The sequence below is a fragment of the Solanum dulcamara genome, chromosome 4 (genome assembly GCF_947179165.1).
Source record: "Solanum dulcamara chromosome 4, daSolDulc1.2, whole genome shotgun sequence".
Classification (NCBI taxonomy): Eukaryota; Viridiplantae; Streptophyta; class Magnoliopsida; order Solanales; family Solanaceae; genus Solanum; species Solanum dulcamara.
The window spans coordinates 9,767,841-9,791,914 of NC_077240.1; the positions used below are offsets into that span (position 1 = coordinate 9,767,841).

Below are 24,074 nucleotides of genomic sequence, written 5' to 3' on the forward strand. Positions count from 1 at the left end.
ATATGTAAAATGAGTAATTAAATTTAAAAAATATCTAAATCTATTATTGAAAAGTATACTACTTCCATCCTGAATTGACAATATTTCTAATTTTTTTTTTCTATTTCATACCGAAAAGATGTTGAACGTGCGTTCAGAGTTTTGCAATCACGTTTTGTAATTATCACAGGGCCGCCACATTTTTTGAGAAAGGAAGTGCTACATGATGTAAGGAATACATATAATATACTGCACAACATGATAATCGAAGATGAGCATGATCTTAATTCACCAATTCAAGATACTTCGGAAGCTCCAACTGCAACGACAGAAATGGTAGTAGATGAAAATCTCTGATTTGAACAATTTTTAGCTATGCATAAAAAAATTAAGGACAAAAATGCTCATTTTGAACTCTCTAATACATTAATAGAGCATTTATGGGAGCAACATAATAATCTTGAAAGTTAAATATTTTTTTAAAATTTAGAATAAATTGTTCGATGATGTAATATTTATGTAATTGTATTTCATTATGATTTTACTTTTATTTAAATTGTTCATTAATATGCATAATATATAGTATTTGCTTGCAATTTATGTTATTTAGAAATTTAGGATAAAATATAATTTTATAAGGTGATTATTTGGAAAATGAAGAAAAGATTTATTTTATGAAATAAGAAAATATTAATAATAATAATATAATATAGAGCAGTGGCGGAGCCAGTATTTTCAATAAGGGGTTTAAAATCTGAAGAAGTAGACACACGAACTAATCGAAGGAGGTTTCGACATCTATTATTTATACATAAAAAATTATTTTAATCATGTATAATTTTTGGTTAAGAGGGTTCGGATAAACCCCTGGCCACAATGTGGCTCCGCCCCTGATATAGAGAAAAGGGAAGAAAATTCTATGTGGAGCGTAAATAAAAATTGGGTTAGAATTGATTATCTCTAAAGAGGATTGGATTGAAGATGCTTTAAGATTTTATTTGTTTTTAATCTAGAAATTAATTAATATGAAAGACAAATAGTTTAAAAGATAAGTGTCAAAAACACATCTAAATTATCCCTCTTTTTTGAGTTTCATACCTAAACTATTGGGAGTGTGAGTTTCATACTCAACTATCACTTCTTAGTTTGAAAAACACATCTCTCTCTTTTATTCCACTCTCACCACGGTGTGTGCGCTACACTTTCTCTTTTCATTTTAAAAAAATTGTCACATCATACTTCACATAGACAAAATATTTCACCGACAAAAATTAAATAAATTTTTAGAATTAGTTAAAATTAAATATTAAAGTATTACTATCTCATCATAAAAAAATAAAATAATATATATTATTTTTATTACTCCACTCCACCACTTTTTCTCACCATACCCCCCCCCCACAATTTTTTTTGTGTTATTTTTATTTTCTAAATTTCTTTTACAAAAGATTTTAAAAAAAAATTCTTACTTCATCTTCCCCCTCCCCCTTCAAATAATAATTTAGATATTATTTTTATATATTTTTTTTAAAAAAATTCTACTCCGCCACACCTATTCCTCCCCTTCCAATTTTTTTTCTCGTTTTGTGCTAGATATATACACATGAGTGAGAAAAATAACTTTTTTAAAAAAAATAAGTTGTTTTAAAAAATTAATTTCATTTAAAAAAATATATATATTTTGGGGATAGAAATACTTTAGTTTTAACTTTTAACTAATATTAATAGTTTATTTATTTTTTATCAATATAGAATATTTTAGTCATGTGACAAAAAAAATTAAAAATAGAGAAAGTGTATTACACACACTAATAAAATATATTTTTCAAAAAAAGTGATTATTTAGATACAAAACTCACTACACTTAAAAAAAAAAAAAAAAAAAAAAGGGACACTTATGTCGTAGTTTAATGGAAAGAACATGTGCTGGCTAAGAGCCCAATCATTTGAAACCAAATTAACACATTCTTTAGACTAGAAAAATCATTTGTTGGCAAAGTTATCAAATCATGGTTTCGGACAAAAAGGAGGAGAATAGTGACTTTCTTCAAAGTCAAAGATTTGCTTCAACTTTGGAGATTACACTTAATTAGAGCTACTTTATCTTAACCAATTAGCAAATCTGCTTTTCCATCAGATTTTATTTTTTCATTTCACTTGAATTTGATATATAGATACTGCATTTTTCTTTTCATGTGACCACTAAGTTTGATTACTTTGAAATTATTCTATAGAGTGAGAGGAGAATCGTGAATTCATCATTATATATTTAAATTTTAACGAAATTAGGTGGTTTCTCCTATATGTGTAAAGACTGGGTAGGCACAATTACTTACTCAATATCTTTGTTGATGAAAAGTAGCAAGTACATAAATAAATAATTAAGATGTACACAAATTAATCTGAACACTATCATCATCTAAATAAATAACATTATATACAGTGTATCATTGCTTCATGTTACAACTAGAGACTTAGTTATCTGATGAAAATTGTTCATTTCAAGTTTAGTACATTAACATAGCATTTAAAACAGAAGGGTTTGGGAGTTCTAACCTAAATGTAATTAACTCACACAAGAATCACCGTTCACCAGGTATCGTTAACCATAATAACAACATACCTAGTTAATATAGTCTTACAAGTGAACTCTGGAAAAAGTGAATATATACATATCTTGTCTTTATTTTATGAAAATAGAAAAATTATTTTTAATAAATTCTCGGCTAAAGAAAATCATTAAACAAATATTTTTTTTGTTACCCTTATCCATATGCTTGGATTCAAGTTTTGAATTCTTGATAAAGAGAGTTTCTCTTTAAATAAGTGGACAAATTTGAATTAGAGCTCGTTTGGATTGACTCGTTTTAGATGTTTTTAAGCAATTTTAAAGTGTTTGGATAAAATTTAAAAAATGCTCATAAAAGCTTATTTTAAATCAAAATAAGCCGAAAATCATAAGTTAGAAATTCTAATTCATGGCTTTTGACTTATAAGTCATAAGTCAAAAGCCAATTCAAACAGGTTGGATGAATGAATTTTAAATACTATACGGTAAAATGTATACACATAATCAAACAATCACTTAGCGCCCGTTTAAACATGCGATATGAAATTATGATTTGTAATCAAATTGAAGTTTTGTTTGAATATACAATTTAATTTTTTTTCATAAACAAAAAATTTCACAAGTTGTGAAAGCTATCAAAATTTTCTCAATTAGTATACAATCTTAACAAATGAGCAATTCAAACAGGTTGGATGAATGAATTTCAAATACTATACGGTAAAATGTATACACATAATCAAACAATCACTTAGCGCCCGTTTAAACATGCGATATGAAATTATAATTTGTAATCAAATTGAAGTTTTGTTTGAATATATAATTTATTTTTTCATAAACAAAAAAATTTCACAAGTTATAAAAACTATCAAAATTTCCTCAATTAGTATACAATCTTAACAAATGAGCAAACTATAGTTCATAACAAGATATCATAATATTCTAAAGCGCCGCATTAATAAATCATATATCTTTATTTTTCTTTTATAAATATATATTTGCGATTACAAACTCCCAAATATAAATATTTTTATAAAAATCCACTAATCAACAATAATAGAAAACTACTTATTGTTTAATATATAATTCTTTTACATGCTACAAACAATCTCTTTAATTATGTCAAATATGAGGTTTTTGTTTTTTTTTTACAAAATTTAAAATAATGAGTCTTCTTTTAATATAAAATATAAATTTATGGGTTAAGCTTTACATTTTAAAAGGAAAAAAAAGTTGAAATCATATCATAATTTTTGTAGACTTTGGTATCCCAAATCATATGTCGTTCAAATACAGATATTAAATATTAATTTAAAATTATAATTTCATATCACATGTTAATTTAATATGACGTAGAAAAAGAGAAATGCTGTATGTGGACACAACACACGAGCAAATAAATTCGTGGGGCACCCTATGGAAAGAAGTAGAAGGAAAAAGAGAGAGAAAGAAGTAATAAATAATTCTTGGTAAAACATGAAGAGAATTAATTAAGTGAGAAGAGGGAATAACTTGAGGTTTTATGAAGACTAGTACTCTCAACTTGTGTTCTTTTCTTTTACAGTACTGGCTGCCTTTTGAATGACTCAACACAAGAATGCTTGTGCCTTTGCTTTGTGTGATCAACAATCCATACACATCGTCTTGTCACCTCACCTCACCTCACCTCACCTTCTTTTCTTTTTACCAAAACGCCTTCCTACTGATTGACCACTCATATATACTGAGAGGTCCTTTGGTACACTGGATGAGTTAACTATGAATATTTTATGAATCTAAAATAGTGACGGATAAAAGTTTTAAGTTAAATTAACAACAAAAGCTTTATGTTAATTTCATTTGATTATGAGTTAACCATTCATGTATACTGCCAGTTTGGTATATTGGATGAGATAAGTACAAATATTTTATGGATTTAAAATTACTATTAGAAAATAAGAAATTAGTGACGGCCGTAAAAGACAGTGTATGCAGTAATTATGAGAGAATTGATGCATTATTTTATAATGGATATTAGTTATATAGAGTTTAGCTATTTATATATTAGTTATTTTATTTTTTGTTTTGCATAAATTAATAAATTCTCTCATAATTTATACAAAGTATTAATTATATGTTATTTTCTAAATAGCAAATCAAATAACATATTCCTAATCAGCTAATAAATACATATAATACTTAATTACGCAAAAATATAGTTAATACTTACATAATTTACCTTCAAACTAGCTATATAATTTTAAGATAATTTTTCAAAATAAAATATATAATTGTTTTATTATTAATACATATTAATTAAACTCAAAGTTATTTTATTCTATTTAGGCCATTTCCACCTCTCTACCTCCGTGAGATAGTGGTAAGGTATGCATACGCTTTACCCTCCCTAGATCCACTTGTGGGATTTCACTGGGTATGTTGTTGTTATTGTTAGGCCATCTCCAACCCATGCCAAATTTTACACCAAATGCTATATCTAGGGTAAAATTTGGTGCAAAGTTGCTCCAATTCATGCCAAATTTTGCACCAAATTTGGTGTTACACTATTCATCAAACCAATTGTCCTTTATTATTATTTTATTATACAATATTTTTAATTAAATATTATATAAATTGGTATGTTTTAATTAAAATATTTTATTAGTTTTACGTAATATTTTTATAATATTGATTTTAAATTGAAATTTTAATTTTTTTATATATTATTTTCCTTTACTTGAAGTTTTTTGAAATTAAATTTATGTTAATTCTATTATAAATTTGAATTGGATATAAATACAATTAACCTTAACAAAAATAAAATATGCAAAAATATAAATCTCGACATAAAAAAATTAAGGCCAAAGAAGCTCATTTTGAATTACGTAATGCATTAATAGAGCATTTATAGAAGCATTGTAGTGATCTTGAAAGTCGAATATTCATGTAGAACTTAAAATAAAATTTTCAATTGTATAATGTTTATTTAATTATATTTTTTTAATAATTTCACTTTTATTTTTGTTATCTATTATTATGTATAATATGTAATATTTGCTAGCAATTTATATTATTTAAAAAATTATGATATAAAATAATTTTATATATTGAATGTTTTTTTTAAATAAGAAAATATAAATAATAATATAATAATGAAGAGAAGAAAAAAAAATTGAATGTAAAATTTGATGCGGTAAATTGGAATTGATTTAAATCAAATTTGATGCTAGCACCAATTTTAATATAAAATTTAGTGTTAAGATTGTAGATGTCTTTCTACTAATATATTCTTATTGATCTCATATCGTGGCTTACGAAACCATGGTAAGTTGGTAACGGAGTGGATTTACATATTGCATTGGGAGAGTATAGATGCCTCACTAGAAATTAAGGTACAAGGTGTTACTGTTGGATAGCGTGGGAGAACGTGCGCTATGAACCAAAAATTTAGGCCCCCAATTTTCATATTAGTACTTCACCCCATGCCCCCCACACCCCGGCCTCTTGCTTTATCTTGCCATGTCCATCCATTCCTTTCCTCAAACCAACCTCATCTTCTCCAATTTTTTCTTACTTTTGTATAATGCATAAATATAGTTTTAGTTTAATTTCAGTTGATATCCTCTATTTTGTATGTAAATAAACAAATATTTAATTTATATAAAATTAAATAAATAAACATACATATATTATGTGACATTTATAAATAAATCAACAACCATATGATAGGACAAGTGTGTTTGATCTGATGTGAATTGTCATGTAGAACGCATATGTGGTGTGTCTATTTATTTAATTAAAAGATATGTCTTTTTTTTTGTTTGGAAAAAGAGTCTATGAGCCCGTTTGGATGGACTTATAAGTTGGTCAAATCAACTTATATGTCCATTTTAGCTTATTGAGGTGTTTGCCCAACTTTAAGCCATAAAGTTTTTAAAGTCAACTAAAAATGAAAAGTTAGGATTCCTAATTTTTTTTTCTATGTGCTTAAAAACATTTTCTTTGACCACAGAAATTATTTTTATATCCCTTATATTTTAACTAAATTTCCAAACTATCCTTTTTATTCTTTTGACCCTAAAATTCACATTATTTTCCTCATTTCTTCGGCATAAGCACTTTTATCCAAACACTCAACTGCTTATTTATAAAAATAACTTTCAGCATTTCAAAGTTCTAAAAATACTTTATACGTAAAAGTTATTTTTTTTAAGCTCATCCAAACGGGCTCTATATGTCCTTCAATTTTAAAGTTAATATATCTCTTATTATAAAAGTGGCTTATATATATCCCAAATATCTTTTTTCTTTAATAAAAGTAATTTAAATTTATTTTTAAACTTCTTTTTATTAACAAAAATATTCATAACTATCACCGTCATCAATCAATATCAGCACAAATCAACATTCTTAATCAACACCGATAACCATCAGAATTAGCCATTACCATCATTAATCACTATATAATTTCTTTAAAATATTTTATTGGTATAGTAATTTATTTATTTATTTATTTTAAAAAAACTTTTTTCCCATAAATATATTGTAAGAGAGATTAGAAATACTCATTTATAGTGTCATCATGATAGCCCGGGGATTCGCCCTTCTTTCCTTTCCCTTCCCCTCCACTACTCACTAGAAACACAAAGTCTGGTCTGGTATTTATCACCATCTTCTTCTTTTTTTATTTTTTTTAATTGAACTCCAAAAATAAATTAAAGTAGGTAGCTACTATTTCCGGGTGTCTGCCTTTATCTCTTCCTGGGTTAAAAGAAACGTACTCCATATATATACCGGCTAGCTGATATATAGGTAGAGATTTTTTATTACAAGTTGTTGTTTAGATACTGTTTGATGATGGATGAATTGAGCAAACTTCATTCTGCTATTGCATGTTCGCGCACTAGACAACATCAAGAGGCCGGGCTGACAATGGTTAATAACACTTGTCATGATACTAATAATCTTGCTGTTCATCATCATCCTCATCAATTAGAAGCTGTTGATGTTGATCATCATAATCATAATATTAATATATCAAGCAGCAATATGTCAGATCTTGTTAAAGTTCAGATTGCAAATCATCCTCTTTATCCTAACTTACTTTCTGCTTATCTTCAATGCCGTAAGGTAAATTTGACGGGTGATTTTATGTATTTTCTTTTATTTATATATATGACTTGTTAATTAACTCTATTTCTAATTTGGGCAAATTGTATGAAGGTTGGAGCACCGCAAGAAATGACATCAATTCTCGAAGAAATCAGCAAAGAGAACAACTTAATATCCAGCTGTCACAGTAGTGAAATTGGAACTGATCCAGAACTTGATGAGTTTATGGTGATAACTAAAACTAAACCCACATAAGTCGGTTTCTATTATTATTTTCCATTTGCTAAACGAGGGTTTTGTTGTGAAGGAATCATATTGTGCGGTATTAGTTAAATACAAGAAGGAGCTTTCAAAGCCGTTTGATGAAGCTACAAGTTTCTTGAATAACATAGAGTCACAGCTCAGTTCCCTATGCAAAGATAGTTTAATCACTTCAACAAGTTTCAACTCCAACAACAATTATCTATCTGGTACTCTTTTTCTTCTTTAATTAATTTACTAGTGTTTGTTGTGCGTGTGTGGTTTTCTTGGGGTTTGAACTAGTCAGAAATACTATTCCGTTCAACTTTTGATTCGGACCCAGTCTCCCCCTGTAATTTAGCTGGGGGCGACCCCTTTCTGTACATTATAACTAGGGTTAGGAGATCGATGTTAGTAGTAGGCATGTTGGTGTTGCCTTGGAAATTGAGGCTTTTTCAGAAGCTGCATCCATGGAACTACTGTTACTGTCAGACTTATATTTGTTTCTTTATCTTTCCAATGCTTCATCAACATCTATACTTTACCATAATAGTTTGCTTTTTTAACTTGCGTTTCTCCATAAATTTTGAAAGTTTTATTTGACAATGAAATTTGTTCGGATTTTGGCACTTTCACTCACAAAGTTTTAATTTTTTTCCAAGTGAAATGCATGTCAAAACTCAAAATTTCAAATTTCAAATTTAATTTTATGGCCAAACGGGAGACACTTGAAATCATGTCTGAAAAGAGAAAAGTTTACAGATGCGAAAATGTGAAAATCAATTAGAGAAACAAATTGTTGAGAACTAGAGGCACTTCATGTATTTGAAATTTATGTATTTCTATAATATTCTCGAGTTAATCTACAACAATAATTTGGTACATTCAAAATATTTATAGATTTTCAGTGAATTTCTTAATATATATACAAATTTTATATAAAAGCTATTGGTTTCTGTGAACCGTATAATGTACAATGGCTCCGCCTCTATGAGAATAATTATGTATGTGCTTTTTTAAGCAAACAATCTTAAGTTTTAAGATGATATGGTTAGACACTTCAATACAAATGATTTTTTCTTTAATTATAATTGTGTTTTTTTTTCTTCCTGAAAATGCCTTATGCGGTGATGCTAGAAGCTCTACTCGCTTGTTTGGCTCAAGTTTTCCATCAAAGAAAGTAACATTGAGTTTAATGAAAACCCACATAAATGGTTTACATATGATAAAAACCCCAGTTGAATGTTTTTGGTCATGGAACTTGAAAGTTATGGATGATGATTGATCTTTGCTGCGGATGATATTGAATGTATAGCCGATACTGAATGTATAGCCGATACGATTAGGCCTAAGATGTATAGATGCTATGCAGGTCCAATTTAGTAGATGGTATACTTGCTAGCTTAAATATGGAATGTGTTCAAAATTAGGTATCTGTCTCTAATTTATTTGTTTGGTAAACACATGAAGAACCAAGGCTTTTAGACATGGTTTAGGGCCTTGAAATTGTTAAGATAAATTTCTAAATCTGTCCCTTGTATATATAATGTATGTATAGTCATGTCATTTTTCAGACCTTTTCTGTGCCTATTTTTGTGTCATGTCACAATTTTTGTCCTTACTCTTTTGCATAGTCATGTAATTGTGCTTAAATGTCTATGGATTTCTAATAGCTTTGGGAGCTAGTGGTGCTTCCAGATGAAGAAGTATAAAAAGGCCAATGCAATCTGCATTATTTTTTCTAAGGAGAGGATATCTTTTCTCTACTTCAGAGAATGATAATTACTAATCAAAATTAGGAAACAATAGCTAGGCATGGATGATACGAGCGAGTATCTTTCATACCAAGAGCTTAAATATTCTTAATTTTGTTTGTTAACTAATACAATTGATGACCTTTTTTTTGCTACTGTTGAGGTGGGGTATTTTTTTCTTATTTACTTCAACATAAAGATGTATCATATCTATTTATCCCACTGTTTGTGACTTTTGCTTTTCCTGTGTCAATGTCTTTCCTGATCTCTATGTATCCCGGTTGGGCTTTTCCGAGTGTCATGACTGGGTATATCCTACAGGATTTCAATTTTTTTCTTGACTATGTGCTGCTAGATTTTGAATTAATTAAGGATTACACCAAGAGACATTGGAATACTACGAGGAACCAAGGTTTACTAATTAAATATATAAGATCATCATACATATGTAATTTGATGAAACTCCCAATTTTATGCAACTTATTCTGTTTGTAATCTACTCCCTCCGTCCATCTTTACTTGTCCACTATTGACTTTGCACAATTCTTAAGAAATTATTAATAGAATGGTAATTTTATCATATCACTCTTTAAATATAATAGATACAATGTCTTGAAAAATATAATAGAAAAATGAGGAACTAAGTGTAAATTATCTCTTGATTTCATAAATTAGACAAATATTGTTGGACATCTATTTTTAGTATAGTGGACAAGTAAATATGGACGGAGTGAGTACTTAGTACAAGTTATGATATTACATGCTCCTTTTCATTGTTCAAGAATTCATCAAACTTAATATTTAATTTGAACTAGGATAGGATGTCCTCTTTATCATAGCTTGGGGCTCAGGCCATAAAGCTGAGCCAGTATTTCACATTTTGTTTACCACCTCAAAAGAGCACTACGTAGGTAAGTCACTGTAAGTTCTAAATATTTGGGTTGAAAAGACAATTTTGCATTCGGAGAGACTGAGTATGAATTGTCAATTTCTCTTTCTAGATGTGTAGGACCGATTAAAAATTTGTCTTTGTTTTTCCCCTATCGAGTATTTTCTCTGTCTAGCTTATTAAGTGGTGGGATAAGGTAACTATAAAGCCGGAAATTTTGTGTGTGCCATTTGAAATTGGATAATTTTTTACTGAATCCTTGTGAATTGTGATGATGTATTATGTAAAGCTAAAGCAAACATCTTTAAACTGTGCAAGAATTAGATTCTGTTGCTCCTTTATAGTTTCTGCTGTCCTGATGGGTAACATCTCCATGTTACCATGTACCGGAAACTATGTGTATATATTTTGCACTAGCTAGATCCTTGTACGATATCTTAATTAGTGTTATGCAGTTGGGAAAGGTTTCATAATTACTCGAGATATGATGCTAAATAAACGCTTGATGTGGATCTCTTCAATTGGAAGCGGTTGTCACTTGGTTGATTTGGTCATTTAGTGAACCATTGAAATCAAAATTTTAATGTATTAATTCGCACTTAATTAATTGGTCAAAACATTTCATGTCTCTAACTATTGCTCGGGGCTTTAAAGTATTCCATGTAATAGTGTGGTGTGGTCTCAGATTTTTTTTTAAAAAAAAATTGAAACATGCCATATGAAGAATCTTTGATTATGAATGCGAAAGATGTGCTGCGCTAGGTGATGTAAGCATACAAGCCCATTTGATTTATGTTAGATGTCCATAACAGATGAAGCAGGTGGTACGTCAGATGAGGATCTAGGCTGTGAGGAGATGGAAGCAGTGGATGGTCAAGAATCTCCTGCTAACCGTGAGGGTGATAATGAGCTAAAAGAAATGCTGATGCGCAAATATAGTGGCTATCTTAGCAGTTTGAGAAAGGAATTCCTGAAGAAAAGGAAGAAAGGCAAGTTGCCTGAGGATGCAAGACTTACATTGCTGGACTGGTGGAAGACCCACTATCGATGGCCTTATCCCACGGTAATTTCTTAGTACTACTTCTCCGAGCTATTCGTTAAAGGATGTCTCAAAACTAGTCTTAGCTAGATTGCTGGCAGAACTCTATGAGGAGATTTGTAAGGACTGACATTGCTAGTTCCTTTTACGCCTCTGTTTAATGGTCATCTCCATGACTAATTAGAGCTTTTATTCAAATGTCAAAGTAAATATGATTATAGATCTGACTTACATACACGGACGTTGCAAAGAATTTTAAACGATCAATCTATTTTAACATGTAGTAGTAGGCAACCTGCGCTATTTTCTAGTTATCTAAACTCTTACAATGGATACTTGTAGTCATCTGAGGTTTAACTTTGTGTAGAAACTCAACTCAATTTGTTATTGCCCCCCAATGTTTGCATTTGCCATTCTAATTTCTTTATGACCAACGAGCGTGCAGAATCCAGAGTCACGAGTCATGAATTACGAGTTTATAGTGGAGACATTATGTGTTTATTTCTATTCATGTAATGTGTATATGGATGACAATGAATGCAGGAAGAGGAAAAAAATAGGCTATCGGAAATGACGGGGCTAGACCAGAAGCAGATAAACAACTGGTTCATAAACCAAAGGAAGCGACACTGGCGTCCATCGGAAGACATGAAATTTGCTCTAATGGAAGGTGTCAGTGCTGGATCCATGTATTTTGATGGATCTGGAGGCACTGGAAGCGTTGGCACTTGAAAATGACAGGGAAAAAAAAGAAAGAAAGAAAAGAACCTCCTGCTAGATAGGTAACACATAGTGCATAGTATGACAGAAACGTATGTATTTTGAAAGTTTGTTTATATATCGACGACATACATTCAGAACATTTGTTAATCGTATATTATCTTTCCATTAGTGCTAACAAGTTTGAATTTTATTATGGTTTATAGGTGATATATATATGTACATTATTTTTGTTTTATAAGTAGCAATTGTAAATTCTTCATCGGGTGAAAGATAATTAACTCATAAGCAAGAAATATTAACACGGACATTTTTTCCCCTTCAATTGGTACTGGTAATAGGTCCCAAAATCATATTTCTTCGTAAATAATAAAGAAAGGCTTCGGACTCGATTAACATACATATCAGCCTGCAGGAAACGAAGTCTCTGGACTCTCTGCTTTATCGAAAGCACAAAACACAATGATAACGAAAGTGTCACTAATCAATCTCGAATTTTGCGGTGACCTACGGCCACATGATAATACTCAAAAGTGTAATTTAGAGTAATTTATATATATACATATATATATATATCACTGCCACATGATTGCCTATAAATAAACCATATATATATCACTGCCACATGATTGCCTATAAATAAACCCTTGCACGAGAGTACAATGTACATTTCATCTTTCTCACTTATAACAAATGATCTTTGTATGAAATTCGAAATCTCTCTCGTCCTCCATTTTCAGATCTTGATATTATCAGATAATTTTACTTTCGGTCAATTATTACTTTTCTTGTTTGTATTCATGGATTCTGGCCTAAAATGAAAAGGAAACATGAGCAAACCCAATTCACTTGGAGGGATGCTCGCATTTCCTTCTCGTTGAGGCCGCCTTTTGAAGGAAATTGGATCGGGTCGGGTCAATTCGAATTCATATTTATATATAAATAATATATAATTATTATATTTATTTGAATGGAAAAGACACAATTATTTGAATTGTTGTGTCTCTTTAGAATTACTAGTATACGTATCCGCGTGATGCACAGATAATATTAACCTAATATTTTTAATCGTTTCATATTGAAATGTCACATTTAAGCATGTTAAAATCATATAACCTTAAAAAAAAGTTCAACCCATATTATTTCTAAATAAAATACGGAGAAAAAATGTCTATGCTTTACCCCTAAATTACACCCCACCGTCAACTTTTATTTTTATTTTAAAAAATATTCTACTCTCCCTACACTTCCACCCCCCACTACCCTTCTACCATCTCATGACCCTAATACCCCAACCTCTAACTCAATTTATACGAAAAAAAATATTCATGTAATTATAAAATAAAAAAAATATTCTTCATAATTTTTAATTATATTATTCACAATCTAAAAATATTAGATTGTTAATATTTATCTACCATCCCCCCTCCCCCTTCCCCTTCCTCTAACCAAAATTTATATGAGTAAAAACAATTTTGTAATTACAAAACAGATTTTCGTTTAATATTTTTTTTTATCATTATATTGTTTACAATATAAAAATTCGATTATCAAAAAATAATTTAATTTTTTATTTTACTTTTCTCTCATCTCTTCCATTTAAAATTTATAAATAGTATATATGAATTATTTAATTACTTCATTATATTCTCAAAAATAGTTCAAATGCTCCCACCCCTAACCCTCCAATTCCCCGCTTATATTTTTCTGTATTTTAATTATTTTACTTTTCTCTAATTTGACTTTGAATTTAATTATTATTATTTTTGTTCAAAGAATAAGTAGTTGAGTTTTCTTTTCTCTTATATCAAAATATATAAATTGAAATAGATTATTTTGTTATGCATGATAAAATAAAATAAAATATAGATTAGAAGAAGACTCCCAAAATAATCTAATATGTTAGAAGTGTTTATAATTTAAAATTCAAGTTAAACACTTTATATATATATATATATAATTTTATCTTGTATTTATTTTAATAAATATATATACTCAGATTCATATAATTATTAATTTGTCCTAAGAATTAATAGAAATTTCATAAAGCACATAAAATTTCAATATGAATTTTAAAGAAAATGGATTTTTATATTTTTTAAAGTCTAATATATTTTCAAATTCAAATAATTTAATTCTTTAAATTCATAAATGTTATTACAATATTTATGAACTTTGTCTTAAAATTATCAAGTGACTTCTTAATAACTGTAAAAATAGGGACTTTTATACACCAGCAACTATCCAATGTATAGAGGACTCTAGGGCAATAGCTCAATCACATTAGAAAATAAATAAGGATCGTGAATTACACTCGAAATCTGTGAATAGAATTACCCCAAGCCCATATCATTCATTACTTAAATCTAAGACATGCCAAAAGAAAGAAGGGACAACTTTACATACCTTGAACTCTATCTAAACGTCCAACGTCTACTTCTCGAGCTCGTGGGTCTAAAATTAAGATGACATAGGCCACAGTTAGATATCCACATCACTTACTAAGTAATCCAAGTATGAATGAAACTTAACAAAATTCGGGCAGCATTTTTCCTGCAAACTTAGTAATCCTTGAAATTTCAATTTAGCCAAACACCAATTAGCAACAACAATACCAACAATTTCATATCAATCTAGAATTAAATCCATTCTTAAGTTACTCCCAACACAGTCCTATATACATTCGGATGTCAATGCATGTATACACTTCTTTATTTTCGCGTATCCGTAGTATAACAACAACAACAACAACTACAGCCAATCCCCCGATATTCCAACCCACAAAATAGTTGATAAAAACCACAAAACAATTCCCAAAATACCATTGCAAAACAGCCACAAATATCATACCAAACAGCTCCAAAATATATACAATATCTTCATACACTTTATTTTTCAAAATTCAAGAACAACAATTCATCAGCAACATCAAAAACAATATCAACAATTATTATATATCATAACTCAGCTAATTCCATCCATTTAATCCACCTAAAACAGCCCCTTAGTCTATAAATCTCAACAAAATAACAAACGAGTTTATAACGTTATTTTCTCCGCTCTAATCCGTTAAAACTCTAAATAAACTTGTTAACAATGAAAAAGGAACTTTAATATTACCTTAAGTATGCATCAACCACATTAACACTCTCCTTCTTGGCCGATTTTTAGCTCAAATTGAAGGCAACGCGACGTACAATATTTTTCTCTTCATGAGCTTTGGAATTCGGGGCTTAGATTTTGGTCAAATTTAGTGATTATCTCTAAGATTCTCCTCTCTCTCTCTCTCTCTATGGAAATTTCTGGATTTTTTGCTCTGAAGAATGAAGGATAAAGCTGAAAAATCTTCTTAAATGGTGTGGGTATTGGGCATGACCCGAGTTGAAGGGTCTTTCTTGAGTTGTCTTTAACTTCACATATATTATCCATATAACTTGTCATTTACAAATGAATCGTGCCATTTTAAAATTCAAAATTAAAAGTCCTTGAATTTATGTCTATTAGCTCACGAATAGTCCAATGTGCAAAAATACAGAATATAACAATTTTCATTCGTATTGGTTCATATACTTATATCATTTCTTTATGTAGTGTACATAAAATTCTAAGGATAAAGTATGTCAAACAAATAAAAAGATTGCCCTATTCGCATAGGCAATCGCCTCTATTGTCTAAGTGACAAGTAGAGATGAGATAATTATAAATTAATTATTGTCAGAAGTGGTGGTGATAGAGAGTTGAAAGTTTATAATCAGAATATCGTTTGTTAGTTTGCATTTAATCATATGTGATTAAAAGTGAGTTAGTCTGTTTTCGATGCCAGATATGAGTTTTGAAGAATAAAATAATTAGTAGATTTGTGAACTCAAAATTAGATATGTGTTGTCTGAACTATCATCTGCACAAGATATATTAATGAAAGACATACGCTCCATGAGAAAAGAGTTAGTACTGTGAAAGACATACGCTCCATGAGAAAAGAGTTAGTACTGTGATACATGTTTCATACCATGTATGCATGTAGTGACCCATAAGGGCGATACAAATTTAGTCTCTACTTGCTATCATGTGAAGCCCTGAAAATTATAAGTAATTTTCACATTGTACCCTCACGACTTTAATCAGTTTCTTGAGATTCAATTTGGTGTTTGCTATTTTAGTATGTTGCCAAGAGATTATCTTTGATTCGATCTGGTGGGACATTTCTAGAAAAGCATATCACTTTGGATTAAGACATTCATGAGATGAGAAAGATCATTGGATATTATCACATCAATTGTGTTCATTGACGTCCTTTATGTATGTCTATGAGACAAGTACATAATGATGAACTCAAAATTAAGAAAAAGAGATGATGAGAAGTATGAATATGATAAATGATCTAGGGTACTGCATACTATAATCTACTCTAAGTTTCATTGATCGAGATGTTGCATATTCCTAACAGATGTATAGCAACGAAACTTTCGAAGTATGCATTGGTCACACGGTCTAGTTGTAATGTATGAAAGTTACAAAATAGGAATGAGAGTTGACCCACTGGGCGAGAGATGAAGGAAATTGGATCGGGTCACCATGTGGGTCAACTCGAATCCATATTAATATATAAATAATATAGAATTGTTATATTTATTTATTTGAATCGAAAAGACACAGCTATTTGAATAGTTGTGTCCCTTTAGGATTATAAAAAGGGTTCTCACAGGAGAAACAAACGCATATTTTCATTCTCTACAAATTCAAAAGAACATACACTTCTTCTGTTTCTTCTCCTTCTTCTTTCTCCAATTCCTGTAAAGTTTCAAGTGAAGATTCTTATGAAGATTTCTTTTATGAAAAGTGTTGAAACTATTTTGTGACAAAGTACGATTCATAGACTATTACTTTATGTAGTGTAGTTCATATTAGTATGTGATTACACTGTTAAACTAGTGAAATAATATTTAATGATCCTGCAAATTATGTGTTTGATTAGATTCTTCACCTTTTAACTCTGTTTTTACAATTTTAAACTTAGTTTGTACTCACACGATTTTTTCAACAAGCTCTCCCCGTCTTCCCTCTTCCCCCTTCTCTCCATTCACCATTTTTTGAGCCAATCTCTGCATTTTCAACACGTATAGGTTATAACACTTCAAACCCAAAAATTGATTATTCTATTTAATTGGAAATACATGTCTTTTAATGGAACTAATTAGAGACGTAAGTATTTTTGAATTATGTTAATACTTAGCCATTTTGATTACGACAAAGGTGTAATTAACTTACTATTAATTGAGAAAAAAAATGTTAGATTTCACATTGTTAAGGGTCAAATTTTGCCCCTTGTTCCATTTATTTTAATTTACGTCGAAAGATATGTTAGTTTTCAAGAATATAAGTCACTTAAGTAACAATAAGAATATTTTTGAAGTTAAAATAGAATGAATGGTTAAATTATTCTATTTTCAATAGTTAATTAGCGTTTGACTTCAAATTCTCAAATATTCTTGGCAAGTTATTTTTAGGTGAAGTTTCACCACACGTTCATCTACAATTTTTTCCAAGAATATTTGACTATTTTAAAAAATATTATTTTATATCCATAAGTTCTAAAAATTATTAAAAATATCCATAAGTTATACTATCATTTTATAGTGAACATATTTCGTTAAAAAAACCTTATAACATAAGTGATAACAATTAACAACAACAAAATAACAATATGAGTAAGAGCAATATCTTAATCACATTAATAACAAATTGTAAAAATGAATAGTCTGGTTATGTATTACTCCCTCCATTCCAAAATAATTGAATTGTTGAAGTATTTTTTAGTGTTCAAAATAATTGAAGTATTCACTATTCAAGATAGATGTTGATTTTTTTTTCCAATTTTACCCTTCATTAATTAAATTTTCAAGGTTGAGTTTCAGGAATGAATTAAATGAGTATTGAGAGTTAGCATAAATTTGAGAAGGGTAAAAATGAAAAAACATGACTAATTTATGTCTTTGTTTTTTTCTTCTTAAGATGTATGCCATATTCCAACAATTCAATTATTTTGAAATTGAGAGAATAATAGATAAATATGTTATTTAATGGTGTTGGCTGACTACATTAATGAAGTAAGATGGTAGATAAATATTAGTTGAAATTAATAAATGATGAGTATTTTTATAAAATATAAAAGCTTGAGGTAATTTTTAAAACTTCTTAAGTTCCCAAGTTCTAGTTGAATTAATAAATGATTGATGTTTTTATAAATTTGGGATTATTTTTTAAACTTCCCTAGTTTCCAAGTTCTAATTGAATTAATAAATGATGAGTGTTTTTATAAAATATAAAAATTTAGGATAATTTTTAAAATTTTAAAACTTTCAAAGTTGGAATTGAATATTTGTCAAGTAATAATAAATTACACGGTGAAACGCTAATTTCTAAAAATTGTTTGAGCCAAAATGACACCTTAAAAAGGGCAAATATCTCTTTCCCCTTATCAAAATGTTAAAAGGGGCAAATAGAATTTTTGATTTTCTTTTGGAGGTTAAGTTGGTAATTAGGATTTACCTGGGTATAAAATAGGGCGTAAAATCTTTCTTCAACATCACTTCGATTCGGAGTGTACCCGACCGCCATTATCGAGTGACTCTATTCCTAACGCCAATCGCCGGCGATTTCATCATCTCCGTCGATTCTAAGGTAAGCTTCTTTCGCTTAATGATTTAATTTTTTCCTTCTTAACATGTCTGCGATTTTATGCACGCTTGAATTCGTTGAAGCATAGTGTTTGATTTCAAAAAGTCTTGATATGTTCATAAACAAATAGCTTTTGTTGGCTATTCTTCTATACGAATTTCCTTTATTGTAATTTTAGATTGTTTTGAATTGGTGATTGATTTGTATTATTATCCTAGTCGGTTTAGGGTTCCTTTGTGGAAGGAGTAGGGTTTATATTCAAGAGGGCGAGAACTAAGGTTTACAATTTTCTATACCAGCTTCGCAGCTCAGAAAGGTCTTCATTTTCATGACTTGCAAGTTCCTTTCAAGGTTAATTTTTCCCTAAACTATTTCACATATCAAATCTATTTAACTTAAGATTTTAATACTCTGCGCAATTCTAAATCTCTGTTTTGGAGAGTTTGAGGCATACTTATCACGAGAGCAGTGGCGGAGCTTTAAAATATGAATGAGTAAACACATGAATAAAAATCCTTAAGGGGTTTAAAATATGAATGAGTAAACACACGAATAAGTCGAAGGGGTTCAACAGGTACTATATATACATAAAAAAAATAATTTTAACCATGTATAAAGAGTGTAATTTTCCGTCCAAAGGGGTTTGGATGAACCCATGGGCAGTTACTAGCTCCGCCACGAGAGGCACCCTACCCTCTTAGTCTCCTTTTAATCAATAGGAAGGCCTAGAAGCTGCTGCTGAGTTACAACGATTAAGTGGAGGAAAATGAAACTTTTTATTGTCTGTTTATATGAGCTGAGCTCCATCTTCATATCTTTGAGAGTTCTGTTTTTGTAAAAAATAGATATCCTTTCCTTCATCCTCTGTTAACAACCTTTGCCTGAAAGAAGACAAGTGAAAGACAGATGTTGATGCTATATAGGTTGATTGGCTGCGACTCTAGAGAAGATATTGGAATAACATTGTTCTTAGTAAGTTATTTATCTTTTATTGTTGATAGGGACTGATATCTCCTCTATAACTTAGTACAAGTTACAAATCCTTTTTGTTTCTGCTCAGTACTCTCCTCGATCAGTTAAGTAGATTTGATTTGGTTGGATGTCATTTGTTCTTGAATTTGTTTGTGTAGCAGTGCCCGAAGAAACATCTTATACACACACACATATAATCTCGCTAATTTGTTCTCTTCTTTTTCTTTGTAATAGGGAGATCATATCTTTGGGTTCAGAGGCTTGAAGCATATAAAGCGTCGACAGTTTCATTTACATACCATTTTCTTCAAGGGGGTTCTTTCTCTTATAAAAATGTCTGTAACAGCTGGTGTAAGTGATGCAATTATTGCAATTAGGGAAAAGCTCAGGGGTAAAATTGGCCAAACAAAAGTGAAAAGATATTGGCCTGGTAAAGCTCCTGAATGGGCAGATGAACCGGAAAAAGATGAGGATATTAGGATGAACAGGGAAGCAGCACTTGAGAAAGCCTTTCCCAGCCAGGGTAGTTCAGACATTGCAAGAAAAGATGATGCAAGGCTGCGTCGACTGGCAGAGAGTAGAGTTGATAATCGCGAGGAAATCAGAGCAGATCATCGACGCATCCGCCAAGCGGAGATTGTTTCAACCATAGAAGAGGAAAATAGAAGACTAGAAAGAATGGAATTTGAGGAGGATGATGAAGATGCCTTGGATGAAAGGAGGAGGAGAATCAGGGAAAAAAATCTGCAGAGGCAACAAGAAGAAGCTCTGCCGGAGGAAGAAGAAGAGGAGGCAGAGGAAGAGGAGGAAGAGGAATCAGAATATGAGACTGAATCAGAGGAAGAGACCACAGGGATAGCAATGGTGAAACCAGTTTTTGTTCCAAAATCTGAGAGAGACACCATAGATGAGCGTGAGAAGCGTGAGGCAGAGGAACGAGCTCTCGAGGAGTTAGTGAAGAAGAGGTTAGAGGAGAGAAAACTTGAAACAAAGCAAATAGTAGTCGAGAAGATACGAGAGGAAGAAATAATTCAGAAAAATTTGGAGCTGGAAGCTAATATTGCTGATGTAGATACTGATGATGAGGTGAATGAGGCTGAAGAATACGAAGCTTGGAAGTCCAGAGAAATTGCCAGGATCAAGAGGGAGAGGGAGGACAGGGAGGCTAGTAAGAAGGAGAGGGAAGAAATAGAGAGAGTAAGAAATATGACGGAAGAAGAGAGGAAGGAGTGGGAAAGGAGAAACCCGAAACCTGCCCCACCACCCAAGCAGAAGTGGAAGTTTATGCAGAAATACTACCACAAGGGTGCTTTCTTCCAGTCAGATGCTGATGACATAGCTGGAACTTCTGGTGCTGGTGGTATATTCCATCGTGATTTCTCTGCACCAACAGGGGAGGATAAGTTAGATAAATCCATACTACCAAAAGTCATGCAGGTTAAACACTTTGGTCGCAGTGGAAGGACAAAATGGACACATCTTGTCAATGAGGACACAACTGATTGGAACAACCCGTAAGTACCTTAAACCTTCATGTTATGTGCTCATCTCTGTTTATTCAATTTGTCACATTGATATGCTGGATTAGCATTTCTTAATAATGCATGCTTCAGTTGCGCCCGGTTGTTTATTTCACGTTAGCATCTGGTTTATTGGTTTCAACGCAGTGTTGAATATTACCTTTCTCTGACTGTGATTATCTTAGCTGCTCTTTCACTTTGGTTGAAGGGATGTCACAGTTTGTACTCTTTAGCATGTTTGATTTTCTTGAACCTGGTATTATCTCTCAATCATGGCCTTCCAAATTGGATTTACTGTACAGAAAAGCAAAGGATAAAATTAAAGTTACATATCATTGAGTATTTGATCATACTTCAGATGTTTTACACTTGCATCAGAACTATTAGGAGAATAATGGCTCTAAATGTGCGAACTTTGTTCTGGAGTCTTATTTGGACTTTATGAAGTGGACGATTTGTATCCCAAACAATACATCACATCACATTGACAACTGCTCTCTCTCTCTCTTTCTCTGTTTCTTTTCCTTTCTTTATATTGGGTGGGGATAAGAGGAAGGGGGTTGAGATGAGTCCATGAGTCTTGTCTATATGCTGGTGGAGTCCTGCAAGCTTGATTAGTGACCTCCTCTTTCTATGGTTCTTTTGGTTGGAATTTTTAAGGAATAATTATTTCCCTAGCCAAAGGTCTTGAGGGAGAATAATGGGCATCTCAGGATGTAGAGAGGTTTATCTTATGTGTATGTGTAGCAGTACCTAGGGCGGGATTTGGTGTGATAGTAGAAAATTTTCATTTGCTTGATGGATTTTTGGGGATGTATATATAAAGCATTCAATTGTCTATTGAGATGTTTCCTGCCTGAGTGGTACTTCTGGCATTTAAACCATCAAAGTTCCAGAAAATGAGACAACCAACAAGTGTTGGGGCCTTGAAAATTTTGATAGCATATTTTTGAGTGATGGTGCTAGCACAGGAGCATCCATTTTTGTTCCTGTAAATACGCTCTTGCATTCTGTTTTGATGGTTGGGAATTTTTTGCATGGCTAATGTACCTGGCCCGTTGGATAGGTAAAGAATTGAAAGCCTTATATAGCATAGGAAGATTGTGACTGGGAGTTCAGAGTTTGGGGCCTTGAAACGACTTTTGAAGGTGTGGGAGTGAGAGTGTGCATTAACTTTAGGTGCTTTCTCAGTGTTACCTTCAAATTCCCTACATAATTATTGACTAGTCGTGTATTTAAGTGAATTACTTAAAAAAGATTCACCCATAGTGGAAGATGTGCTTATTAAGATCATTCTGGAGAAACATAGAAGTTTATTACATTAGCGAGATGGAATGTTTTGCTTCCAGTTCAGTAAGTTCGATTGTGGAAAGAGAATTATCCAATATTTAAGCACTTTTCCCCCCAATAAAATTATCTGCCCTATTAAAAAATAAATAAAAATACTCTATAGTTGAGAATTGCTTTTCGAGTTTATAACATATCTGAGTAGCTTATAGGATCTGGGATTACAGCTAAGGCCAGTTTAAGAAAGAAAATGCCTAGCATCCTAGCCCTTTCATTTGATTGACTGGTTTGCGGGACTTAGCTTGTACCGACAGGAAGTATAGTAATATCTGGCCAAGTCCCTGGTTTTCATTTTATACTTTGCATGCCTGCTAGTCTTTGTATAATACTACGACAGCTGCTATGATGAGATTGCACCCTACTCTTTTGTCTTAGCCATTCAAACGCTATTACTCCTTTCCTAACAGAAGGAGTACTCTATTTGGCTTCCACCATCTCAGTTAGGCAATGCGTGTGTACATTTCTTTGTTGAATCTCCTTGTGGGGACAATAATGCAGACTGTTGCAAAATTTTCAATAATGGCGTATAGTTTGTGCTTTCTGGTTCCGTGTCCAGCTTTATATATGTAATATTCTGCTAACAGCCTTTGCACTTACTGATTGACAATTGCCGTTGGAGCAGGTGGACATACAATGACTCTCTTCGGGCCAAGTACAATACGAAAATGGCTGCTGTTAATGCTCCTATTGCAAAGCCTAAGGGTAAGAAATTGAAGGATTGGGAGACCCGGTGAAGCCGTATGTAGTCTGGTTCTTGCTTGTGCTCATGGTTTAGCTCTCAGATTGTTTGAAGCACTGTGCTGACTTTCTGTTTTGCTCGTTGCATTCAAATGTCATCTTTAGCTCTTGTGCGAAGTTATATGAATGGCAGAGAAGCACATTGTGATAGCAATTTCAGAATCCTAATTGTCTCCTTATTGAAAAATTCATGCATTACGGCATAGATTGTATTTCTCTTTTTTAATTATTCATACTAAAAGCATGAACGGAACTTGTTCCTCAGTATCGTTCACTTTGCTCAATTAAAATCACGACTAAAACTTGTGTAACCATCAATTTGTGATGCTTAGTGTTCATTTCTTGCTATCTTGTGCAATGGGGTTCCTTTACTTAGGGGACCCCTTTTTTTCTTACCTTACACCTTTATTATAACTTATATGCATTACGAATTGATGCATATCCGTATAGATTGTGTGGAGTGTTGGAAGCGAGGGCTGGGATGAAGGTGGAGGTAGGGGTGGATTCGATTGTCTCTTGGTTCTTGGATAGGAGCGGGGAT

The 24,074-nt window shown here is 31.4% G+C and overlaps 2 protein-coding genes across 3 annotated transcripts; both read left to right on the forward strand.

Annotated features, from left to right (window-relative positions):
- The first annotated feature begins 7,112 nt into the window (after positions 1–7,112).
- Positions 7,113–12,449, forward strand: LOC129886086 (homeobox protein knotted-1-like 1). The gene is made up of 5 exons (XM_055960616.1): positions 7,113–7,654; positions 7,748–7,864; positions 7,944–8,106; positions 11,332–11,582; positions 12,102–12,449. The coding sequence occupies exons 1-5, from the start codon at positions 7,379–7,381 to the stop codon at positions 12,288–12,290; spliced, it is 996 nt and encodes a 331-aa protein (XP_055816591.1). The 5' UTR covers positions 7,113–7,378; the 3' UTR covers positions 12,291–12,449.
- A 6,358-nt stretch (positions 12,450–18,807) lies between these two features.
- LOC129886087 (uncharacterized) lies at positions 18,808–23,881 on the forward strand. Of its 2 annotated transcripts, XM_055960618.1 has the most exons (4): positions 18,814–18,959; positions 19,175–19,307; positions 20,163–21,442; positions 23,418–23,881. In XM_055960618.1, the coding sequence occupies exons 3-4, from the start codon at positions 20,262–20,264 to the stop codon at positions 23,527–23,529; spliced, it is 1,293 nt and encodes a 430-aa protein (XP_055816593.1). In that variant the 5' UTR covers positions 18,814–18,959; positions 19,175–19,307; positions 20,163–20,261; the 3' UTR covers positions 23,530–23,881. The 2 variants fall into 2 exon arrangements, with proteins under 2 accessions (XP_055816592.1, XP_055816593.1); XM_055960617.1 differs by lacking the exon at positions 19,175–19,307 and having other exon boundaries at positions 18,808–18,959.
- Positions 23,882–24,074: the final 193 nt, after the last annotated feature.

What these genes read in the sequence shown, in the direction of transcription:
- LOC129886086 (XM_055960616.1), top strand. Translation starts at nt 7,379, where the DNA reads ATGATGGATGAATTGAGCAAACTTCATTCTGCTATTGCATGTTCGCGC. An exon ending in CAGAACTTGATGAGTTTATG is followed by an intron (nt 7,865 to 7,943) that starts GTGATAACTAAA and finishes TTTGTTGTGAAG; the next exon opens with GAATCATATTGTGCGGTATT. An exon ending in ATCGATGGCCTTATCCCACG is followed by an intron (nt 11,583 to 12,101) that starts GTAATTTCTTAG and finishes CAATGAATGCAG; the next exon opens with GAAGAGGAAAAAAATAGGCT.
- LOC129886087 (XM_055960617.1), top strand. Translation starts at nt 20,262, where the DNA reads ATGTCTGTAACAGCTGGTGTAAGTGATGCAATTATTGCAATTAGGGAA. An exon ending in ACAACTGATTGGAACAACCC is followed by an intron (nt 21,443 to 23,417) that starts GTAAGTACCTTA and finishes CCGTTGGAGCAG; the next exon opens with GTGGACATACAATGACTCTC.